At 42.4% G+C, this 19,476-nt stretch overlaps 2 protein-coding genes and 1 long non-coding RNA gene across 4 annotated transcripts in view; 1 reads left to right on the top strand and 2 right to left on the bottom strand.

Annotated features, from left to right (window-relative positions):
* The window catches only part of ATP7B (ATPase copper transporting beta), a 38,795-nt gene extending 26,473 nt beyond the window's left edge, over positions 1 to 12,322 (bottom strand). The window contains exon 1 of one of the 2 annotated variants that reach the window (XM_026073685.1): positions 12,257 to 12,322. In XM_026073685.1, coding sequence (XP_025929470.1) covers positions 12,257 to 12,307 — 51 coding nt within the window. In that variant the 5' untranslated portion in view covers positions 12,308 to 12,322. Of the gene's footprint in view, positions 1 to 2,862; positions 3,112 to 12,256 lie in introns of those variants that run through there. The other variant, XM_026073684.1, reaches the window with a different exon arrangement.
* A 1,449-nt stretch (positions 12,323 to 13,771) lies between these two features.
* On the bottom strand, positions 13,772 to 14,984 carry LOC112969898. The gene is made up of 3 exons (XR_003254831.1): positions 14,757 to 14,984; positions 14,313 to 14,504; positions 13,772 to 13,935 (listed from the first exon to the last, which is right to left on the bottom strand). It is a non-coding gene; the product is annotated as an uncharacterized LOC112969898 (long non-coding RNA).
* Positions 14,985 to 19,384: 4,400 nt separating this feature from the next.
* The window catches only part of ALG11 (ALG11, alpha-1,2-mannosyltransferase), a 5,495-nt gene continuing 5,403 nt past the window's right edge, over positions 19,385 to 19,476 (top strand). The window contains exon 1 of the mRNA XM_026073693.1: positions 19,385 to 19,443. Coding sequence (XP_025929478.1) covers positions 19,406 to 19,443 — 38 coding nt within the window. The 5' untranslated portion in view covers positions 19,385 to 19,405. The remainder of the gene's footprint in view (positions 19,444 to 19,476) is intronic.

The raw sequence follows: 19,476 nt of genomic DNA, 5'->3' as shown, positions 1-19,476 counted from the left end.
AAAATTAAAAAGGGATCCATCAAAACAGGCAGTAACAGCTGGAGGTAGCTGTAGAAGAAGAACCAAAACTGAATGGAAATTTTCCTGTCCACAGGAGACAGTCCTGAACTCGACCCAAGAAGAGCAACTGTGGCTGTTTATAGGAATGAGCTTGACGTCTGAAGCCCAGCTCCCTAAAGCATCTCAAAATAAAGCCATCAGTATTAGAGAGATCCTCGCTGTCTCAAAGACGAACCTAAGCCTCTGCGTCTGCCTGGGACGAGCCAGGACGCCCAGGCTGTGGGAGCAAGCAGAGGCTCCCATTGCCCRTCCTGGCCGCGACAGGCCTGCAGGAAGGAGATCATCCAGCAGGAGCACGCTTCAGGGCTGGACTAACTTTTTGGGAGAGTGTGGAGGTGGAACAAGGCAGGGAAACACTAAAGGACTGCAAGTAGCAAGTTTCAAGACCCATCATGCTGTGCAGCTCTTGGTGTTAGGGTAGCCCAAGACACCCTGGGCGGAGGGGCCAAGCACCGCATCCCCTCCTCACTCCCGCAGGGCGAGCTGCCTCCATAGCAGCAGAGACGAAGCGACCACCACTCCCATGGGGAGGGAGAAGCCCAGAGGAGCCCCTCAGCTAGGTGTCTGGTCTTCCCAGCTTTGCATCCCCACCATGACCTGCCCCACGTGGGTCCCCCACATTGGTGCCCCAGAAAGGCTCGCTCTCTCCAAGGGCTGGCAAAAGCAAACTACTGCACCCTGTCCCGTCCCCACCACCCCAACATTCGCCTCCCTATTTCTGCCACACTGCTCCTGCTCCTCATTTTTCATATCTGCCCTTTTAGAAGAATGAAGTCTAAGCAGGATGCTTTCAGGCAAAGGTCCTGAGCCCGGACATCCCTTTTCAGTCCCGTGTCCAAATTCTGACACTGGGCAGCAACATCTCACCTTGAGAATATTAGTCACAGTTGTCTCTTCTTTTGCTGGCCTACAGGGATACCAATTTTCATATCCTGAAATTCAAGAACTGGACTCGTAACCAAAATGCGAAGCTGTCAGCTGACAAGGAAATGACGCCTGGCCCCTTCAGTTAYTTCTCTACCCCTTGTGCTCACCGACAAATGCTACCTCTTACTGCACTTCTTGCCTGGTAATCTCCAAAGGCTTTGGGCTGCTCTTCTCCCAGTACATCAACAGGCTGAAACCAGTTACTGTCCTCTTAACTTCAAACACACGACTTCCAAAGAGTTATCTTATCTGTGTCACTGTTTTACCTTTCCTGCTTCGTTCTTTCACAACCTGTTGATTCATGTCTTTGGACTCAGGCAGCCAGTAACACACAACTGAAAAGCCACATACTATTAATTAAATACTTCACGTGTTTTCCCGGTTTGTTACAGGTAGCCAGGGAACACCAAAACGAGGACAGAACAGCCACTGCAATGTCCAGGAGYCTTCAACTTCCCGCCTGTGACAGCACCATTTCTGCGAGCAGGCAGGAGGCAGAAATACAATCCTTATCCTCCTTAACAAATTTCAGTACAACTCGTCCATCCATCTTGTTAGCGAATATCCTTTAAATGCATCAGATCTTAAATGGCTGTTATTCCTTCCCTTTCCCCCAAAGTTTAGCTAATATTAATAAATGTTAGCAGCTGCTATTATCAGTACCTACTCATAACACATCTTTTTGGTTTTTAAACAGTTCTTGATTCTTAAGCAAGGGAAAAACCAACCCCCCACTGTCCCTAGCAATCAAGATTTGATGAAGATACTACTTTAAAGCAACATAGTTTCACGGTGCTCTTGGTTTCAAAATACCAAGCAAGTTGCCATAATATGTCTGTCAAGGGACTGTCATCCCTAGCTGGAAAAAGAACCGTAGAGAAGAGGCAGAAAGATTTATGTAACTGTAGCTAGTCTTACTAAAATGATACCCCCACACGTCATATTTAATAAACCTTTGTGGCTCCAATATAAGCAATGTGATATATTCCAATGAACTGAGTAAAGAAAAGAGATCATGGGGCAGAAAAAAGTCATGATTGTCTTACAGAAAACACTTATAATATGAGAAGTAACTAGAGACAGAAAAAGCCTTCAGGTATATCTGGTACGTCCTTGCTGTTACTACATTCTAGCCTAACACTAATTATTTAAGTCAGTCTAAGCTTACACAGTTTCAGAGAACACAATATTTGTTTTGAGACTTTGTTTTCCTTAAATATACACTGATCCTAACTACATTACTGTAATTTACATGCCTTTTAAATAACAAAAACTTTTTCTAGTAATAAACCTCATCATATTTTTATCAGCACAGATCTTTCCAAAGGCAATAACCTCTTCCCCACAACAATTAATCTACAAAACTTCAATACAATTACACACAATATGGGATAAAAAAACCTCGTTGCTGCAAATGTATTATCAAGAGCTTTTGCTAGTATCCACTAAGTGGTTATAGATAAACTGCTTACCTACAGTCATGACCTTTTCATGTTTCTGCAATGCCTATCGTTCCAGAGACTAACCTAGTATGATCTGACGTCTCACCACTCAAGTAATTGCAGTTCAAAAGGGGAAATACTAGTATGTTTCCTTACTACGAATCAACACTATATTATTAGAGGTGGAGCTCATTAGTTAATGTTGCATTACTCATTATTAGCATTTGCTTTCAAAGATTCCTTTTAGAGGCTCTCGAGAGGACTTTGCATTTGTGCGCCCAATTACCAGGCAGGCATGCATGCTTGGGACTAAAACAATTTAGTATATGACGGTATAGCGCATGAGTATACAAGCCATGTCCAGCATGCTCTGTTTTCAATTCTCCAGTTGAGACCCCCCGCCTGCCCCCAGAGCACACCCCGGCTCACTGACCTGTCTTTCAACTGCATTGGCTCCTGGCATTCCCATGGAGTAACTCTGCAACACTTTCTCTTCTTCCTGCAAGTCACTGCTTGCCTTTACGGGAGATCCTGTCTTGGACTTTTCACCAATAATCAGTAGTTCAGGCACATCGTGAGCTGCCTGCTGCTTACGAATAGACACCAGGGTTATGTTTTTGTTGTTTAACGTAGCTAAGCAGGACAGTTCCCTTTTCCTTTTATTGTCCAGCTTTCTCTCCATTATCTTTCCAGGCTTTAAATACTGTAACGCAAACGTAAAGCTTTGCGAGCGCGGTTATTCAGTGTGTTATCAGCAACGCTTCTCTCAGCTACATTTACCACAGCTTGAGGAGTTCTGCACATCTAATCAACACACTCATTAGGCATGCCTAACGAAATGGCATGCCTAACGAAATCCCAGAGGTAACCTGTGGTCTTTGTGAACGCTGCTCGCTGCACTCAGCTACCTAYGCTGACTGCCAGTTTAAAGGCTTCCCACCGACTGGCATGTCTCGCGCTTACCGAACTGCRTTCAGCACCACTAATCTTTGCACACGGCATTTCAGCAAGCCCAGCCAAAGCTGCCTTTCACAAGCTAGTCAAACATGACCTGTGTGCAGCAACCCAGTGCATAATTAACTCAGACAGTCAGGCATTAGCTCCTTGTGGCCATGTGCACAACCGCAACTCCTGCAAACGGCAGTGCTATTCCACTTCCTTTTACTATTAAATTACAAGTGATTTCTTGGATAAAATACAGTCCCATCTAACATTTCAGACATGCCTGTAATGATCTCATTAGCTAAGATCCTTAGTCTGAAGGTTTTCCACTCATTTAGGGCACAAGAATCTTCATTCTTTGCTTTGAGAGGRAAAAAAAACCCTCAAAGCACAATATTTATATTTTTTTAAAATGCACCTCTTTACCATGGCCAAGGTTTACTCAAAAAAAAAAAAGAAGCAATCCGTATCAGTAAGCAAAAACTAAAAAGTATACCCTTTGGCAAACCTGATTCCCCTTAAATCTACTCATAAACATCTGAATGTCTAATTTAGACTGTGATAGGTACCATCACTAGAAGTGTCTAGAGCCAAGACCAGCTGCCTTTCTATAGGATTGCCTGCACGCTAAACAGGAAAATTGCAGCACTCTGTTCTAATTTGCTGAGTGGGATCTGTTGAGGCCCACTAAGCCTAGAGCAGTTTAGTCCGCTTCTAAAGACAGCCCTAACGCACACCTACAGAATGGCCATGCAGGGAATTTATATAAGGTAGCCAGTGTGCCATGGGTTCATGCCCTCACTGACTATGCGGTAACTTCACTGCACAAGCAAGCCTTAAAATAATAACCGCAGGTTTAATCAGAAGCTCTTGGGCTTGTTGGAAAAATTCACCCAATTTGCTCTGATGCAGAGGTTAGTGTACAGGCTCAAAATCTCAACATACCTCAGTCACTTCAAGGAAACCTGAGGAAATCTGTGACATTCCACCGGTCCTGCAGGACAAATTCAGACCCTTTTTGCTTCCAGAAGCAGAGGCATGTCCCTCACGTCCCTGCCATAAGCACAGGGATACAGCAAGCCAGCGGGCAATACATCAGCATGCTGCCTTATCTGCCTGAGATACCTTCACCACAAAGAGGAATCCTCAGCTCTGCTCACACACGCAACAAATCAACTTCAGTTAAGAATCCTCTTCAGAAAAGGAAGTTCATCTATCGGTTAAGTGATTCTAAGCAGTGAAAATATTTTCATTGGTCTTAACCAATTTTAATTTACAATTTTTAGGGGAAGAAGAGAGACAATACATTATGTTAAAAAACACACATACACAAGATACATACCTAAAAGCTAGCTAGCAAAAAATACTGTGTTTCCAAGAAAGGCAAATATTAATGCTATATCATATTGCATCTATTTTATATCTGATTCTAGAGTTGATGATTGTCATATTTTTGCACAACCAGAAGAGAACAAGAAGAATGGTTCATGCCAGTGATACTCTTCCTAGCAAAAAATACTCAAATATTGTTGTAGCACCATATTGTATCTTTGCCTCACTATACAAGATCTACGACAATATTAAATTGAAATAAGGTTATTTTAAGAATGTTTTGAGAATTGGCCCTTCTAGAGTATTACTACAAAAAGTAAAGAATCTGTATTTGTTCTGTACTATCAATTAAACAAATTTTAAAAATCTCATTTTAGCTGGAACTCTTTTCTGAAAAAAGACAATTGTGTTAAAGACAAAGTATTTTCAGGAATTACTGATTTTGAAACAAGAATTGGAAAATCATACAATTTGACTTACGTGAAAACATTTAATTATAATATACCATTTACTCCATCTATATACTAAAGATATATATAAGTTAAAAATCTGTTTTGTCCTTCTAAAACAAAGCAATTTTCTGGTCCTAAATCAAAGATATTCAGAAATTCAGCTTTGCATGTTTATGCCAAATAATGGAAATTTTAAATTCTATAATGTCTTAGGGAAAAGAAATTCCTGTTCCTGGTCAGTTTAAGATATACATACTTGGAGGTACTCATCTCAGAGAGTATCTTTACTATTAAAAAGATCCAAAACCCTACCTAGCATGTTTCTACAAGTAACTAATACTCATGAGACAACATGTGATAAAACATACTGTGAAAACAAGCTTTTTTGTTTTTTTCATTTTAGGTTTTGTTTTTAATTTCAGGTTAAAACAGCAAAGATCACGTAGGCTGAAGGAATGAAGAGGTATTTAGGAAGTATCTTCTCTCTGATTCCCTTCACGCATCCTTTTTTTTTCCCCTCCAACTTCTGAGCAACTTTAAGGTAATAATCTGTTTGTTAGTTTGTTTCTAAAAGCAGTGGAGCCAAGATCTTAGTGCTTCCATAGCCGCTTGCTTTAGGCGGGATCCTGTATGCTGATCTGAAGGGAGAGAAGAAACACACGGGGTTGTGTTTTGAACGTGTTCAGTTCACAAGGCATCGACCCACATTAAAAAGAATTATTTGGCTGGAAAATGTTTTCTGTAATTCTTCAGATGAAAGGGACATACGATACATTTCAACATGTCTGGCTGATTTAAAACGTCTAATTTAGCTATGGCAAATTAAAACAGTGCAGCTGATTCAGCTACCAGCAGCAGCCCTTGGACAGGAGGTACCATTCATGAAGCAGAAACATCTGACCACCTTGTAAAACGCGCCATAATTCCAGTTCGCCTAAATACACCAGACTGAAAGCTCAGAGGCCCTGTGCTATCCCAATTACTCTGATTCTTTTATGGTTTAGGAGTTGGTTCAGGAAGGGATCTGATGCTGTGTTCAAGGGGAGCCAGTGCAGCAAGGCACCTCGCTGCCCAGGGCTGCTCACTTCTGAATTGTCTTCCCACCCCGTTCAGGCTCCATTAATTGTCCCCATACAGCCGGTGCAAATTGTGTCAGCTGGCTAACTGTGGCTAACATTTTAGCAAAGGCAGAAATAAGAAAGGTGGTGTGTTCTGCCTCGTCTGATAACAGCAGCATCCCCTGGGGCCAGGCTAGATTTTGCACAGCTTAGGAGTTTCACTGGGAAGAATCGCTCAGATTCGGTAGTGTGAAATTTCAATGGCAAATACAAAAGATGTTTCCTGTCTTTGCAGTTCTCTACCAGTGTTGGGGTGAGGATTTTTAATCTTCATGCCAGAAAATGCAGAACATCGCAAGAAAATTAAATGCCTTTGACTTAAAGCCTCAAGAGTTGATAAAACATGTTTTTTTCCTCCTCTTAGGCACTTCCTGGGTGCATTAGTCTCTGGCTTTAAAGGATGATCCACCCCATTTCTAATCCCCTTAGGCTCCTTGCCCAAAGAAAGCACCTTAAAATATTCTTAACAATGCCCTGAAAGATGAGAAGCTTGAGTTCCCAGTAAAACCTGGGGGCCTGGAGATAAGGGGGTCAGGTCGTATTTCCTTAATCTGACAGACAGACAAGAGGAACTGGTTCAGATATGTGCACATCATGTCAGTGTAACATAGGGGGACATACTAGCATTAATACACCCCTCCAGAAATCCAGCCTGGCCTTGAATGGTAAATTAGTAGCTTTCCTATTCTCCACATCAGACATCTTTTTAAAGGACTGAAATACAATCCATCCTGAGGCATACAAACAATGATAGGAGGCTAAAGCCCAAGAGATTTGACATTTGACCATATTTTGGTTCTTTTTAATTTGCCTTTAGGATGCACTCAGTTAAAATTTTTGAAAATTTTCCCCCATCACAACAGAGCTAGCCCAGCCTTGTTTTTTCACATATCACATGATTCAGGCACTGGAGCTCTAAGGAAAAACAAAACAGCAAAGTTGGGCAAAGCTCCCAATAACATCACAAACAACAACATCGATAACTCACGGTTATCAGCAAGTTGCTAACAACATTACTTGGGCTGGGGGGAGACAACCCGTAAAACRCCCAGCCATTCTGTGACAGAGAAAATTTCTCATCCATCAGGGCCCTCTGTAAGGCAACAGGTAAGCAGTTATTAAATGCATGCTGTTTCTCATCAAGCAATGCGGTGCGCTTGCACAGCAGTCCTTTTTCATCCATGCTAAGCGACGCAAGCCTCACATTTTTCCCATGGAAGTCAGTCGGCTCCAGCTGAAAGTTCAATGGAAGCTTGGTCAGCTTCACGGGACATAACTACGTCCTTGACTCTTCAAGCTAACTGACATACTTACTACAGAAAAAGAAATGGCCTAACCTTTTTATCACTTAAGAGGCAGCGAACTAGCCGTCTTTCCCTCCTTAACCACATTCGCTCTCAGGTTTGAGCCATGAGATCGGAAAGATAACTCCTTGGCTACAACGTCGTGAGAAAACCGGCAGCCAGGGGATACACAAGAGTCTCTATAGAGTGAATGGTACGCATGTTCCTCTCAACAGATAAGGAAGCATGATCATCAGTAATATTATTTCTTATGCTACAAGAAAAAAGAAGCCTTGCTTAACTCTAAGATGCAAGAAATTAAATTCATACCTGCTATGAACAAAATTGCGTAACAGTTGATGGCCTCATTTCAGATCAAATCAGGTCAGACTTTGGCTTCAGCTTTTCAGGAAGTGGACTCAATCTTCTCTAAATATTTAAAAAAGGTTTGTTTGTGCTAGACCAGTAGAACTCAAGAGAGTGTCTCTTTTGTAATAGTGCCTGAAAATGTGTACTAATATTTTTATGTATACGGTTGCATATTACTTGGACTTGGTACTTTGCCTGCTTTTAGCAGTGTTGCTTTCATTATGGTAATTTCTGTTATCTGCACACTAATCCTGCAGCAGTTTGTTTTAAAGTGCTTGGAAACTACAAGGCTGATCATATTACCATAGGAAGAGGCACACCTTTTCGGTCAGAGTTTAAGTGCAAAGAACAATTGCAATCTGTATGAATTAATTCAAGTTCATATTTCCAATAACATTAATTCACCTCCTGTAAGTGTGGCAGAACTTGTCTGGCAGTGCCACCACCAAAACGGTATTTTAACTTCTGTGTTTCCAACCGCTCTAAATTTTATGAAGTTTTCTGTGCTTTGCTTTTGCTCAGAGCTGGATTTGCGTGTGAAGTTTGAGCAAAAGTTTATTTGAATTCACTCAAATGAAAAGAAACAACATTTTACCCATCATAACTACAGTATTTCAAATATAACTTGAGAATGAGTAATGTTACAAAAGTAATTATTTTTAGAAGGCTAATTTTAGAAGACAGAAAGACCTATTACTTGTGAACTGTATCAGTCATTGCTAAAGATGATAACTTTTGTCACCTACATTTGCTAGTCACATTTAGAAATAAGACTCAAGTTCTTAATTCCAGTTTTGTTTTGTAAACTCCTCAGTATTTGTTTGGCTTCTTAAAAAATATCTTCTACATTTGTTTTGAATAGAGAAAGTAATAAGATCCTGAACTGTCATTTAAGTAAATGAGAAGAAAGTTTGGGGGTTTTTTTGAAGCTGTTTACCTGGTTGCAGGCAAGCTAATAGCAGGCCCTAAAAAGTCTGCAAATAATTTTTTCCCTCCACAGATCAGCAATGTAAGGCCTAGGTCTTAAATGCCACTTATATAAAATATATATCCTCTAAATCTGCCCCTGACTGCAGAGTCCGCACCATTGAGATTTACTGTTAGTTTCTCCCCAGCACTTGTTTGCCATCATCTTTGCGGTCATATTTGACAGGCAGAGAGATTTCACTTTGATGAGACACCTGACATCTTGATGTCACACCTGATAAATAACACAAAGCACATCATATCTGGAAGGCATGCAAAAAAAAAAAAGAAAAAGAAAAAAAAGGAATGTAACACTGATTTAAGCCAGTATTTCTGGTTCTACAGCCAGTGTTTAATCCCAGTCCAAACTGCTGGGCCTCTGAATAAAAGGTTATTTCATCCCAGCTCATTTATATACAGCTCAATCACCTTCATTTCGAGAAAGAGACAATACAGCATCTCGTGTTTGCATTATAAATGCCATGTCTAAAATACAAGCACACTGCAGTTGTTAGGGCAGGCTAGATACATAAAGGCGAGCCCAAATTCAGTTTCTCTTGTTTCTGGCTGGCTGTTGGCAGCTGTTGGAAATATCCTCTACGCAGACAGTGAGGAGTTTCTAGCAGCTGCCAAATCACTGAGGAAGCGTTGTGCCCGCGCTCAACCCCACAGCACAGCGCCTGGGCTCCTCCTGCGCCCAGTCGGAGCATCGTCCTGGCTCCCCCTGGGCGCCCCGCTGCCTCCCTGTGACAGATCGAACCCTGGCTGGGGAGCAGGGCTTTGCTCGCTGCTTTATCCATCTGGTTCTCTCGCTCCTTTTTCCCTCCACCGCGCACTGCCAAGACAAAGCTGCTGCCCTCCCATGAGCTACCGAACACGGGCGCTGCCCGGACCCCCGACTGCAGCAGCACCGTAAGGAGGGGACAGGCTTTCGGCAGCCGCAGCCTCCCTAAATCCAACCCTGGCCTTAGCTGTTTTTTTTTTCCTCTGATTCTCTACAGAGGCTTATAAAAAGTGAGCGGAGAAATAAAAAATAGAGATGACAAAATTATTTGCTGTTATTTTTCGCTGCCAGAATGCCTACCGATAATAATAACAACCAGCAGCATATGACAAGTYGTGGAGAAGAATTTGGATGGAAATGTCAGAGCGAAAACAACAGTCAGGGTTGAATGTATCAACATACCGAGGAAACTTCTGCTACCAGTTTTAAGCAGGACTACCCCACTTCCTCAGTGGAAGCAGACACTTTAAGAAACATCTAAAGAAAATGACAATGCAGAGCAAAACTCTTTCTCTTTACAAGTATTTTTGTCTGAAACATTTAACACCTGAGTTGGAATATGCAGTCAAAATCCTGCTTTCAAATGCATAAAGACTTTCTCAGGAGGTTATTTTCTGCAGTGTACATATTGGTTCATCAGAACTAAATCCCACTGTAAAAACAGTGTTTTTTTATTGAATGAGCACACAGAGGAAACTCAAGACAGTTGACTCCTAAAAGAAACAGTTCCTGGAAGCCTGCAATTGTAAGGAAAGAAAAATGCAAAAAAACCCACATTCCAACAGTGAGATGGATGCTTTTTTCAGCTCTCAGCAATCATTTGACATGTCCAGAGTTCACCTCAGCCTGTTCTGCAGAAGAAAGATGTTTCTTCCAAAGACACTTTTAGTCCTAACTAACTAATGCATTCTGCAGCTCAGCAGAAAAGAAGGCAACCATCCTGAGGGTTGCTGAGCAACATCCGGAGCTTTATTCACTGCCCTCCATTCCCAGGGAAGCAGAGCTGGTAATGCATGGAAAATCAGCCACCAACGCATCTATCAGGCCCTCCTGTGTGTCACCTCTGCTTGGTGAAAGAAAAGGTAGCATGTCAGGGAACCACTTTTAAGCAGTTCTAGTTCACACTCCAGAATAGAGTCGTTGACTGAAACTACAGCATGGGAAAACTGCCGACCTTTTCAAGCTTGCTTTATCCCCRGAACAGAAAAAGGTCAAAGGAGGCGGCAAGGCACAGTGCCTGCATCTCTCATGTCTGCACTAGCCAAATAGTCTCCTCCAATAATAGTAACTCCCCATTGTCCTGTTCTGCAGCCAGTTTCTGGCTTCTTTTACTTTCCTGCTCAGTGCCAAGGAACCAGTTGTGAGCACTGAATGCAAAACCCTGCCACGTCCTGGATTGTTGGAAATGATCTAGATTTTCATCTAAATGGCACTCTCCTTAGCCTCCCATAACAGGCTAAAAGCACACACCAACATGTGCACAAATGCACTTTGACCAGTTTAGTGCAGGTGTTTTCCCTTTTCGATTTCGATTCAAAGTTTGAGGATGGAGGTATAAATTTCACACAGTGAGGTTTTGCAGCTTAATAAGCAGTTTCATAGCTGAGTTAAACAGATGTTAAAGCACTACTGTGAAAGAGGTGATCCTTCCCCTTCTTGTCAGTATTAGGTGCATATGGCCATAGAGGCATTAGTATCTGCGCAGGGGAGAAGGAAAAGCAGTAAGGGTTTAGGTTTGCTATCACAGACACTCAAAAGTAGTCCACAGCCGCTCAAAAATCCCAAACTTCCAGCTGAAAAAGCAGGGAATTAAGGTGTAACTACATGTTATTTTGCAAGCTCAGTGCTGTTATCCATAGAGCTACATCGTTTGCAGTCTCAGTTCTGCCTGGGCCTCTTGTTTGCAGCCATTTCCTCCACCCACCCTAAAAATGGCAGACAGTTTGATTTTTCCTTCAGATGACTGACAGTTTAGGAGAACTTGCAGAAGAGCCCATGGGAGGTTAAAACATTGGCACAATCTACAGGATTAAACTCCAGTGGTGGAGCTGGTTTGTCTTCATTTATGGTCCTTGCTCAACTGGGACAACTTGTGTAAAAATAACCATCTGTTAACCAAAGCTATAGGTTCAGCCYGCTTAAGTTGCATGGTGATACGAATAAATGTGGTTTGTAGGAATTCTTGCAAAAATTCTATACAGATCCAAGCTACTTAATTCTTCACTGCTTCTGCTCCCAAAATAAAGGCCAGCTTCTGCCCACAGATACATGGTGCAAGCAGCCATTCCCTGGAACATCTAGCTCAAAGCAAAGCTGACAGTTAAAAACTATTTTTTTACTAGAATTGCTTGTACTTAGCAACTTTAATATTACAACATGTCAGTAAAATCTGGCAATAGAACTTTGCCCTAGATATGAAAGTGCCATAATTTACTTCCAATACATGTTTTTTTGCTTTGCAAATGCTTAGTACACAACTGGAGCAACTTTATTTCTGCCTTCTGTTCCTATGCAATGAAAAACAAATGTACAATAAGATTTAACAACCTATCACAAGACTTTGCAAAAAGGAAAAACTTACTGTGTATATGAATGGTCTAAGATTCCTTCTGCTAAAAACAGTCCCATGCATTTTGTTAGCTAAGGCAGCAGCCTGGTATGAGAGACTCAGTACTACACAGTATATGTTTCAGAAAGAAAGTGGTCAATTGTACGAGTATAAAAGACCACATGATGGTCATATGAATATCCTTACATGATATTAATTCAGCTTCTGTGTGTTTATTACGCGTCAGTGTGATATGTGCTAATTTGTTACATCAAAGTGAGAAACAGCCTTGAAACATCCTGGACTGTGATGTGTGCTAATTKGTTACATCAAARTAAGAAACAGCCTTGGGAACATCTGTGGGAACATCCTACATCCTGTGGTGGGGGCATGTACCCCGCCTGAGATAAGGGAGTTGAGCTAGTGAAGCGGCAATGTTAGTTTAAATAGCCTAATATGGTGATGGCGATGTCACACAACTGTGAAATATAGCACGACCTCGAAAGTTGTAAAATATATGCGTGACCTGAGGGTCACCACTCACAATGCAGAGGAAGACTCCAGCCTTCATCCCCACGACCACCAGAGGGCTGAAGAAGACCCCCTAGYGACAGCCGGCGCAACCGCAGAAGTTACAGGAAGTGCCACATATACCCGGAGCTGGAATCGCATATAAGGAGACTGTGAGGGGGGGATTGCGCGCGCCGTTGGTGGAGCAGGAGACTCCCCCGGCCGCTCAGCGCTGTTTTGCTTACTTGTGACTTGCTCAATTATTTTATTAAATTGGAATTTATGCAACCTGGCCCGAGTGGTTGTCAATTTGTCGCGTTTACCTATAACATCAGTATTCTTATCTTACCAAGTTATACGCACGATTAGTAGTCAGCAAGAATGAGAGTTACAGAAATATACTTAATTGTCTCAAATGCTTTGCAGGGTTGCGGAGAATTCATTGTGAGTGGATTTTGCTATTTGTTCTGGATTCTGCTCACCTCAGAAGGCCTGTCTGCATGCAGCTTATTTCACAGCGAGAACCTTAATAAGAAAAGCAATTAAAATGGGACAAAAATGCTTAGAGAGGCAGCAAAAGAAGAAAACCTTTTGTACATGTCTGGGAAGGTGAGCACAAAGCTAACTTCATGACAAGGCTAGTTTAATTTCTTTGGCACGTCTGCCATGCGGAATTTCTACAGACAAGGCTTTTAATAGCATTCTCACTGCTGGAGTAGGAACACCACAGAGAGCTCAGCTCTGCTCTTGCTGAAGTTATTGGCAATACCTTAAATATAAACATACAATCTCTTTGGCTACACATGCATTAAGGTGGGGAAGCTGTTAAGTGGTGCCAACCCAATTAGTCTGTCTTCGACTTTCAAACAAAAAAGGTAGCCCTTGCAGTCTGTAAGGCTGTCAACACCACAGTTTTCACATTGTTCACGTCAAAAAGTGAACAAACTGTGATTAAAAAAAGAGTTAAAAAGAACTTCAAAAGTATTTATACATCTTTTTATTTTTTTAATTACCACTAGAGGGACCACAGAAGAAATAAAACAACTATGAATTATCAAAACTGAGAAAACTATTTTACTCGGTGCTCCCATCATCAAGCAGATGTCTCTCTACAGCAGGCAAACACACAGTATTTCCAAAAGAAAAAGACCTTCCATGAAAAGGACAGCAGTCTGAGGTGACTATAAAACACGTAGGAAGCACTACAAAAGAAAAGGGAACATTGCATTAGCAGACAAAACATTTTCTGACTGCAAAGCCAGGTCTGAGAAATTTGTGCCAGGACTAGCAGAAAGTATTTTAAAATTATCATTTGAACTTGCGTGAGAATTTGTACATAGCGACTCATGTAGCTTCTGCAGAAAGAGACATATCTAAAAAAGGAAGGTAGGCAGAAACTACAAGCAGATACACTGCAGCTTTTCTTCACATCCTGTGCATTTCCTGTGTAGTCTGGTTGTCTTTTAAAAACGCTTCTTTTCCCTGCTTAGAATTGGTAAGAATCTGGAAAAGTTGCACCAGAATATCTCAGTTTGCTTATGAACATGCTTTATTACAATGCACCTGAGCTACAGCTTACATGTCATATGCAGCTCACAAGGACATTGCRTTTCCTGGATTCCTCCATGTGGAAGTGCCCCTCAGGAGGTGCGTGCACATCCAGTCTGCGAAAGGGAAAGGGCCATGAAGCTGCAGAAAAAGGATGGCAAATCGGAGAGGGCTGCTCCTGCCAAAACAACTTCTCTGGCCTGCTGGCCTAGCTGTTGTTTGCCTTGGGAGAGAAAGCAAGACAAGAACAGGATACATGAATTATTCTTTCAACAGCAGCTCCCCCAGTTTGCTCCTGAAGTGTCACCAGGAAATTTATCAGACTGTATATGCTGTCTCGCACTAACAGTCAATCTGCATCTGTGCAAAAAATTCAATGCTTCTGAGAAGTGCAGACCTACATCCCACATCGGCTATATGGTACACACAGACCACGCACGGTAGTACAGATATTTGAATAAAATCTGAGGCTCACCTTGCACCACATGTTCATGCACTTCAGACAGAATACACTGCCACATGGCAGCAGCCACAGCCCAGGCAGCTGCTTCTACTGTGACTCGGCAAATCAGTCTTTTTCTTTCAGCTGCGAAAGACATCCATGTAAACATTCCTTAACAGGAGACTTGGGGAACTTTCAGAAGATTGATTAGCTGGTTTCAAGAAAAGCAAAATATTTTGTTGGACTCAAGCTAACACTTGATCTTGACATTTCAGACTGAAACCCTGAAGAAACTGTATGACTTTTGCTGGAAGCTCTGCAGGTTAAATCCTATGACTAGAGTCCTCATTCCCAGTACAGCTTACCTTGCAATTAGGCTTGACTGGAAAGAACAAGTTGTACTCTCCTTGCCACGTGGAAATTAAGGCTTTTTGGAAAACTTTTGCTATATGATTTACTGAACACAGTGTTGGATCTAAACCCAACACATCCCACCTGCCATTTATGGCCCAAGCAACTCAAAAACTAGGTATGTAGGTGTCTCCCTCATTATTTCTATCTTCTTGCTTCCTGAACTCTTCAGCATGACTTCAGTCTCATTTTAATTAAGCCGTGGCTAACCTGTAATACTTCAGCCTCATAAAAACACTCAATCTAAGACTCATACCTTCCAAGGGAGTGGCCATAAGCTCCTTTTCAAGTCAGTGGGGCGTCATCAGCTAAAACAAACCAGACTTCTTGTTCCCTAGAACCATGTCTCTCCTCTGAACCCAGGCAACTAGCTTTAAAGTTTAACATTTACAAGAGAGATGTCTTGAGCTGAGTGGTGTGAATCCAGAGGGGTTCCTGTCTGCAGGCATCCCACACACTGCTCAGGCAACTGGGTGTGCGGGGGTGGGGGTGGGGAGAAAAGATTATGGGAGAGAGACCGATGCCTGTGGCACCCTACATATGAGAGCTTTGGTCCAGAAGTGGAACGGTAGGTCATGCTTGCTGGGCATCCCAACAGAAGTGCTCCAAATTAATTTAATCCATTCTTACACAAAGGCAGAGATGCCCTGCTAAAACCTATAGCCAGTGGTATTTAGGACAGTGACAAGATTTAAATAAAAACATTGGTTCTCCATAGAAGTAAAGTAAGAGGGCTTGACATATTTCCAATTCCATTCCCACATGGTGACTCACAAGAAGTGGAGAAGTCAGTCCAGGTCAGTATCAAATAAAGATTACTTAAGGTGAGTGCTTCACACCCCCACTATCATATGGATTTTGTCTCTCTGCTTAGGGCCCTAACAATGGCCAAACTGACTAAAGATCCAGCACTTTTCCACCAGCATTTTTCTGACAGGGAAGACACAAGATGACCTTCATAAGCATCCCTAATAACTTCAAGCCCTCAAAATGCATCAACAGCTATGACATGAAAGAGACCACTCTGACTTCAAAGATGCTGAAAGATTATAGTTTTTGGAGAGGTTCTGTTCAAAGAAAGTAAATTTGAAAGGCCCTCAAAGTTTGGAAAACCTCAGTTCGGCCAGAGGTGGGAGACAGCAAGGCTTCATCTATCTAGCAGAAATTAACCACATGAAGCATTCTGTTTTTTTATGAAGAAGGTGGGGGGGAAAAATAGCAGCTAGCTTTAGCGCAGGAGATCAGATTTGTTTTAGCATAAATGGTTAAATTCTGCCTAAGCTCCTCCTCACCCATATAGTTTCATTCCCAGAATGCAAGAGAGCAGGAAAAGTTTCTTACGCTGATCAATGGGAAGCTGCTGTAGAAATACCAAGGCTTCTTGTTTCATGACACATCATTAGTAATACTTTGAAGAACAGCACAGCTTAGTTTTACCTCTAGACTAGTCCATCAGCACAAAACAGGTTACAGAAGACGCAAAGCTTTTTTTATAAATTCTCATGCCTTTTCATTCATTTATGATTATTTATTTTTAAATTCACTTATAATAAACACCCTTTCATGGTCTTGCAGCTGGTCACGAAGGCAACTGCAGGAATTCCTGCCAAGGTGCTGTGCTCTTCCCTCCTGTTTCTCCAGTAATGCTGACAGTTTCTGGGCAGTGTTGGTGCTGTCCCTGCAAAGATCCTGGAAGCAAGTTACTCCCAGAATCCTTTTTGGAGATCCCACAGGGAAGCACCTGACCCCTGAACAGGCCTTGTCCAGCATTTTTTATTTAGATTGTTTGCTGGAGTCTGAGTAATATAAACTGTACCTATTAAAATGAGCAGTCTTATCTGCATTACATGCCTTCAGTTTTCTCTTATCGAAAGCTGAAGTTCATGGCAACAGATGGTACAGCTGTCTCCTCCCATTTCACCTAATTTCTGCCCTTTGGTCCATGCATATTTTCTCAGTGATGACAAAATAGAAGAGGAAGGACAATAGATAGAGAGACAATCTGAACATCCTCCACTGGAAATTGTCCCTTGTAAGCATGTTCACAAGGATCCTTTCAGAGAAGGAAGCAGATATGACATATCTTTGGTATCCAGTCCCTGAACCTCACGGATGTGAGAGCTACACGCACATGCAGAGAGCAAAGCAGCTATTCCTCTATGAAGAGGGATTCRTTTAGGAGTCAGAGGTTAATGCATGGCTTGAAGAAAGGACATGGAGTAAGATTCTTTTATGGCCAGAAGACAAATGAGGGGACAGCAGTGACACAACAAAAAACCATATAGGCATAGCTCGGAGATAATTCAGGTTCAGGTCCAGACCACCGCAATAAAGAGAATATCGCAATAAAGCGAGTCACACGAATCTTTTGGTTTCCCAGTGTATATAAGAGTTATGTTTACACTATACCGTAGTCTATTAAGTGTRAAATAGCATTATGTCTAAAAACACAATGTACATACCTTAATTAAAAAAATACTTCATTGCTAAACAATGCTATCCATCATCTGAGCCTTCAGTGAGTCGTAATCTTTTTGCTGATGGAGGGTCTCACCTCGATGTTGATGGCTGTTGACTGATGAGGGTGGTGGCTGCTGAAGGCTGGGGTGCCTGTGGCAATTTCTTAAAATAAGACAGCAATGAAGCTTGCCGCATTGATTGACTCTTCCTTTCATGAAGGATTTCTCTGTAGCATGCGATGCTGTTTCATAGCATTTTACACAAAATAGAGCTTCTTTCAAAATTGGAGTCAATCCTCTCAAACCCTGCTGCTGCTTTATCAAGTAAGTTTATGTCATATTCTAAATCCTTTGCTGTCATTTCAACAATGTTCACAGCATGTTCACCAGGAGTAGATTCCATCTCAAGAAACCACTTTGCTCATCCATAAGAAGCAACTCCTCATCTGTTAAAGTTTTATCATGAAATTGCAGCAATTTGGTCACATCTTCAGGCTCCACTTCTAATTCTCTTGCTGTCAGCCTGTCCTTTGAAGCTTTGAAGCCAGGCATTGACTTCTCTCTAGCTAGGAAAGTCCTAGATGGCATCTTCTTCCAAGAGAAGGCTGTTTCATCTACACTGAAAATCTGTTGTTTAGTGTAGCCACCTTCATCAGTTATCTTAGCTAGATCTTCTGGATAACTTGCTGCAGCTTCTACATCAGCACTTGCTGCTTCACCTTGCACTTTTATGTTATGGAGACAGCTTCTTTCCTTAAACCTCATGAACCAACCTCTGCTAGCTTCAACCTTTTCTTCTGCAGCTTCCTCACCTCTCTCAGCCTTCATAGAATTGAAGAGTTTGGGCCTTGCTCTGGGTTAGGCTTTGGCTTAAGGGAATGTTGTGGCTGGTTTGATCTTCTATCCAGACCACTAAAACTTTCTCCATATCAGCAATAAGGCTATTTGGCTTTCTTATCATTTGTGTGTTCACTGGAGTAGCACTTTGAATTTCCATCAAGACCTTTTCCTTTGCATTCACAACTTGGCTCACTGTTTGGCGCAAGAGGCCAAGCTTTCGGCCTATYTTGGCTTTCGGCCTCTCTCAGCTTTCATCGTGCCTTCCGCACTAAGCTGAATCATTTCTAGCTTTTGATTTAAAGTGAGAGATGTGCGAGTCTTCCTTTACTTGAAAACTTAGAGGCCATTGTAGGGTTATTAACTGCCCTATTTTCGATATTATTGTGTCTCAGGGAACAAGGAAGCCTGAGGAGAGGGAGAGAGATGGGGGAACGGCCAGTCGCTGGAGCAGTCAGGACACACACAACATTGATTAATTCAGTTTGCCATCTTATACGGGCACAGTTCATGGCACCCCAAAACACTAACAATAGTGACATCAAAGCTCACTGATCACAGATCACCATAACAGATATAATGAAAAAGTTTGAAATATTGCAAGAATTACCAAAATGTGACACAGAGACACGAAATGAGCACATGCTGGTGGAAAAATGGCGCCGACAGACTTGTTCAACGCAGGGTTGCCCCAAACCTTCAATTTGTAAAAAAACACCGCAACATCTGCGAGGCGCAACAAAGCGAAGGGCAATAAAGCGAGGGGGACGCTCGAGAAGAAAAGCCCGCCCCCAGGAGGCTCCTCCCCCCAGAGCGCCCCGCCCCCGGTCCCTCGGCGAAGCCCCGCCCCTAGCCCTCCCCTCCGTCAATCTCTTGCAGGAGCCAATGAGAAGAGGCCAATGCCCGGCTAGTCCCGCCCCCGCCCCGGCGGGAGGTGATGCCTTCCGGCGGAAAGGCGGGGCGGTGTTGTCCAAGATGGTGGCGGGAGGGTTGTGTCTGTGTGGGCTCATCAGGTACTGGGGGCGCGAGGGCGGCACTGTCCGGCG

The sequence above is a fragment of the Apteryx rowi genome, unplaced genomic scaffold (assembly GCF_003343035.1).
Source record: "Apteryx rowi isolate R43461 unplaced genomic scaffold, aptRow1 scaffold_372, whole genome shotgun sequence".
Taxonomy (NCBI): Eukaryota; Metazoa; Chordata; class Aves; order Apterygiformes; family Apterygidae; genus Apteryx; species Apteryx rowi.
The sequence above is the reverse complement of the archived record's forward strand: the minus strand, read 5'-3'. Positions and strand labels throughout refer to the sequence as shown.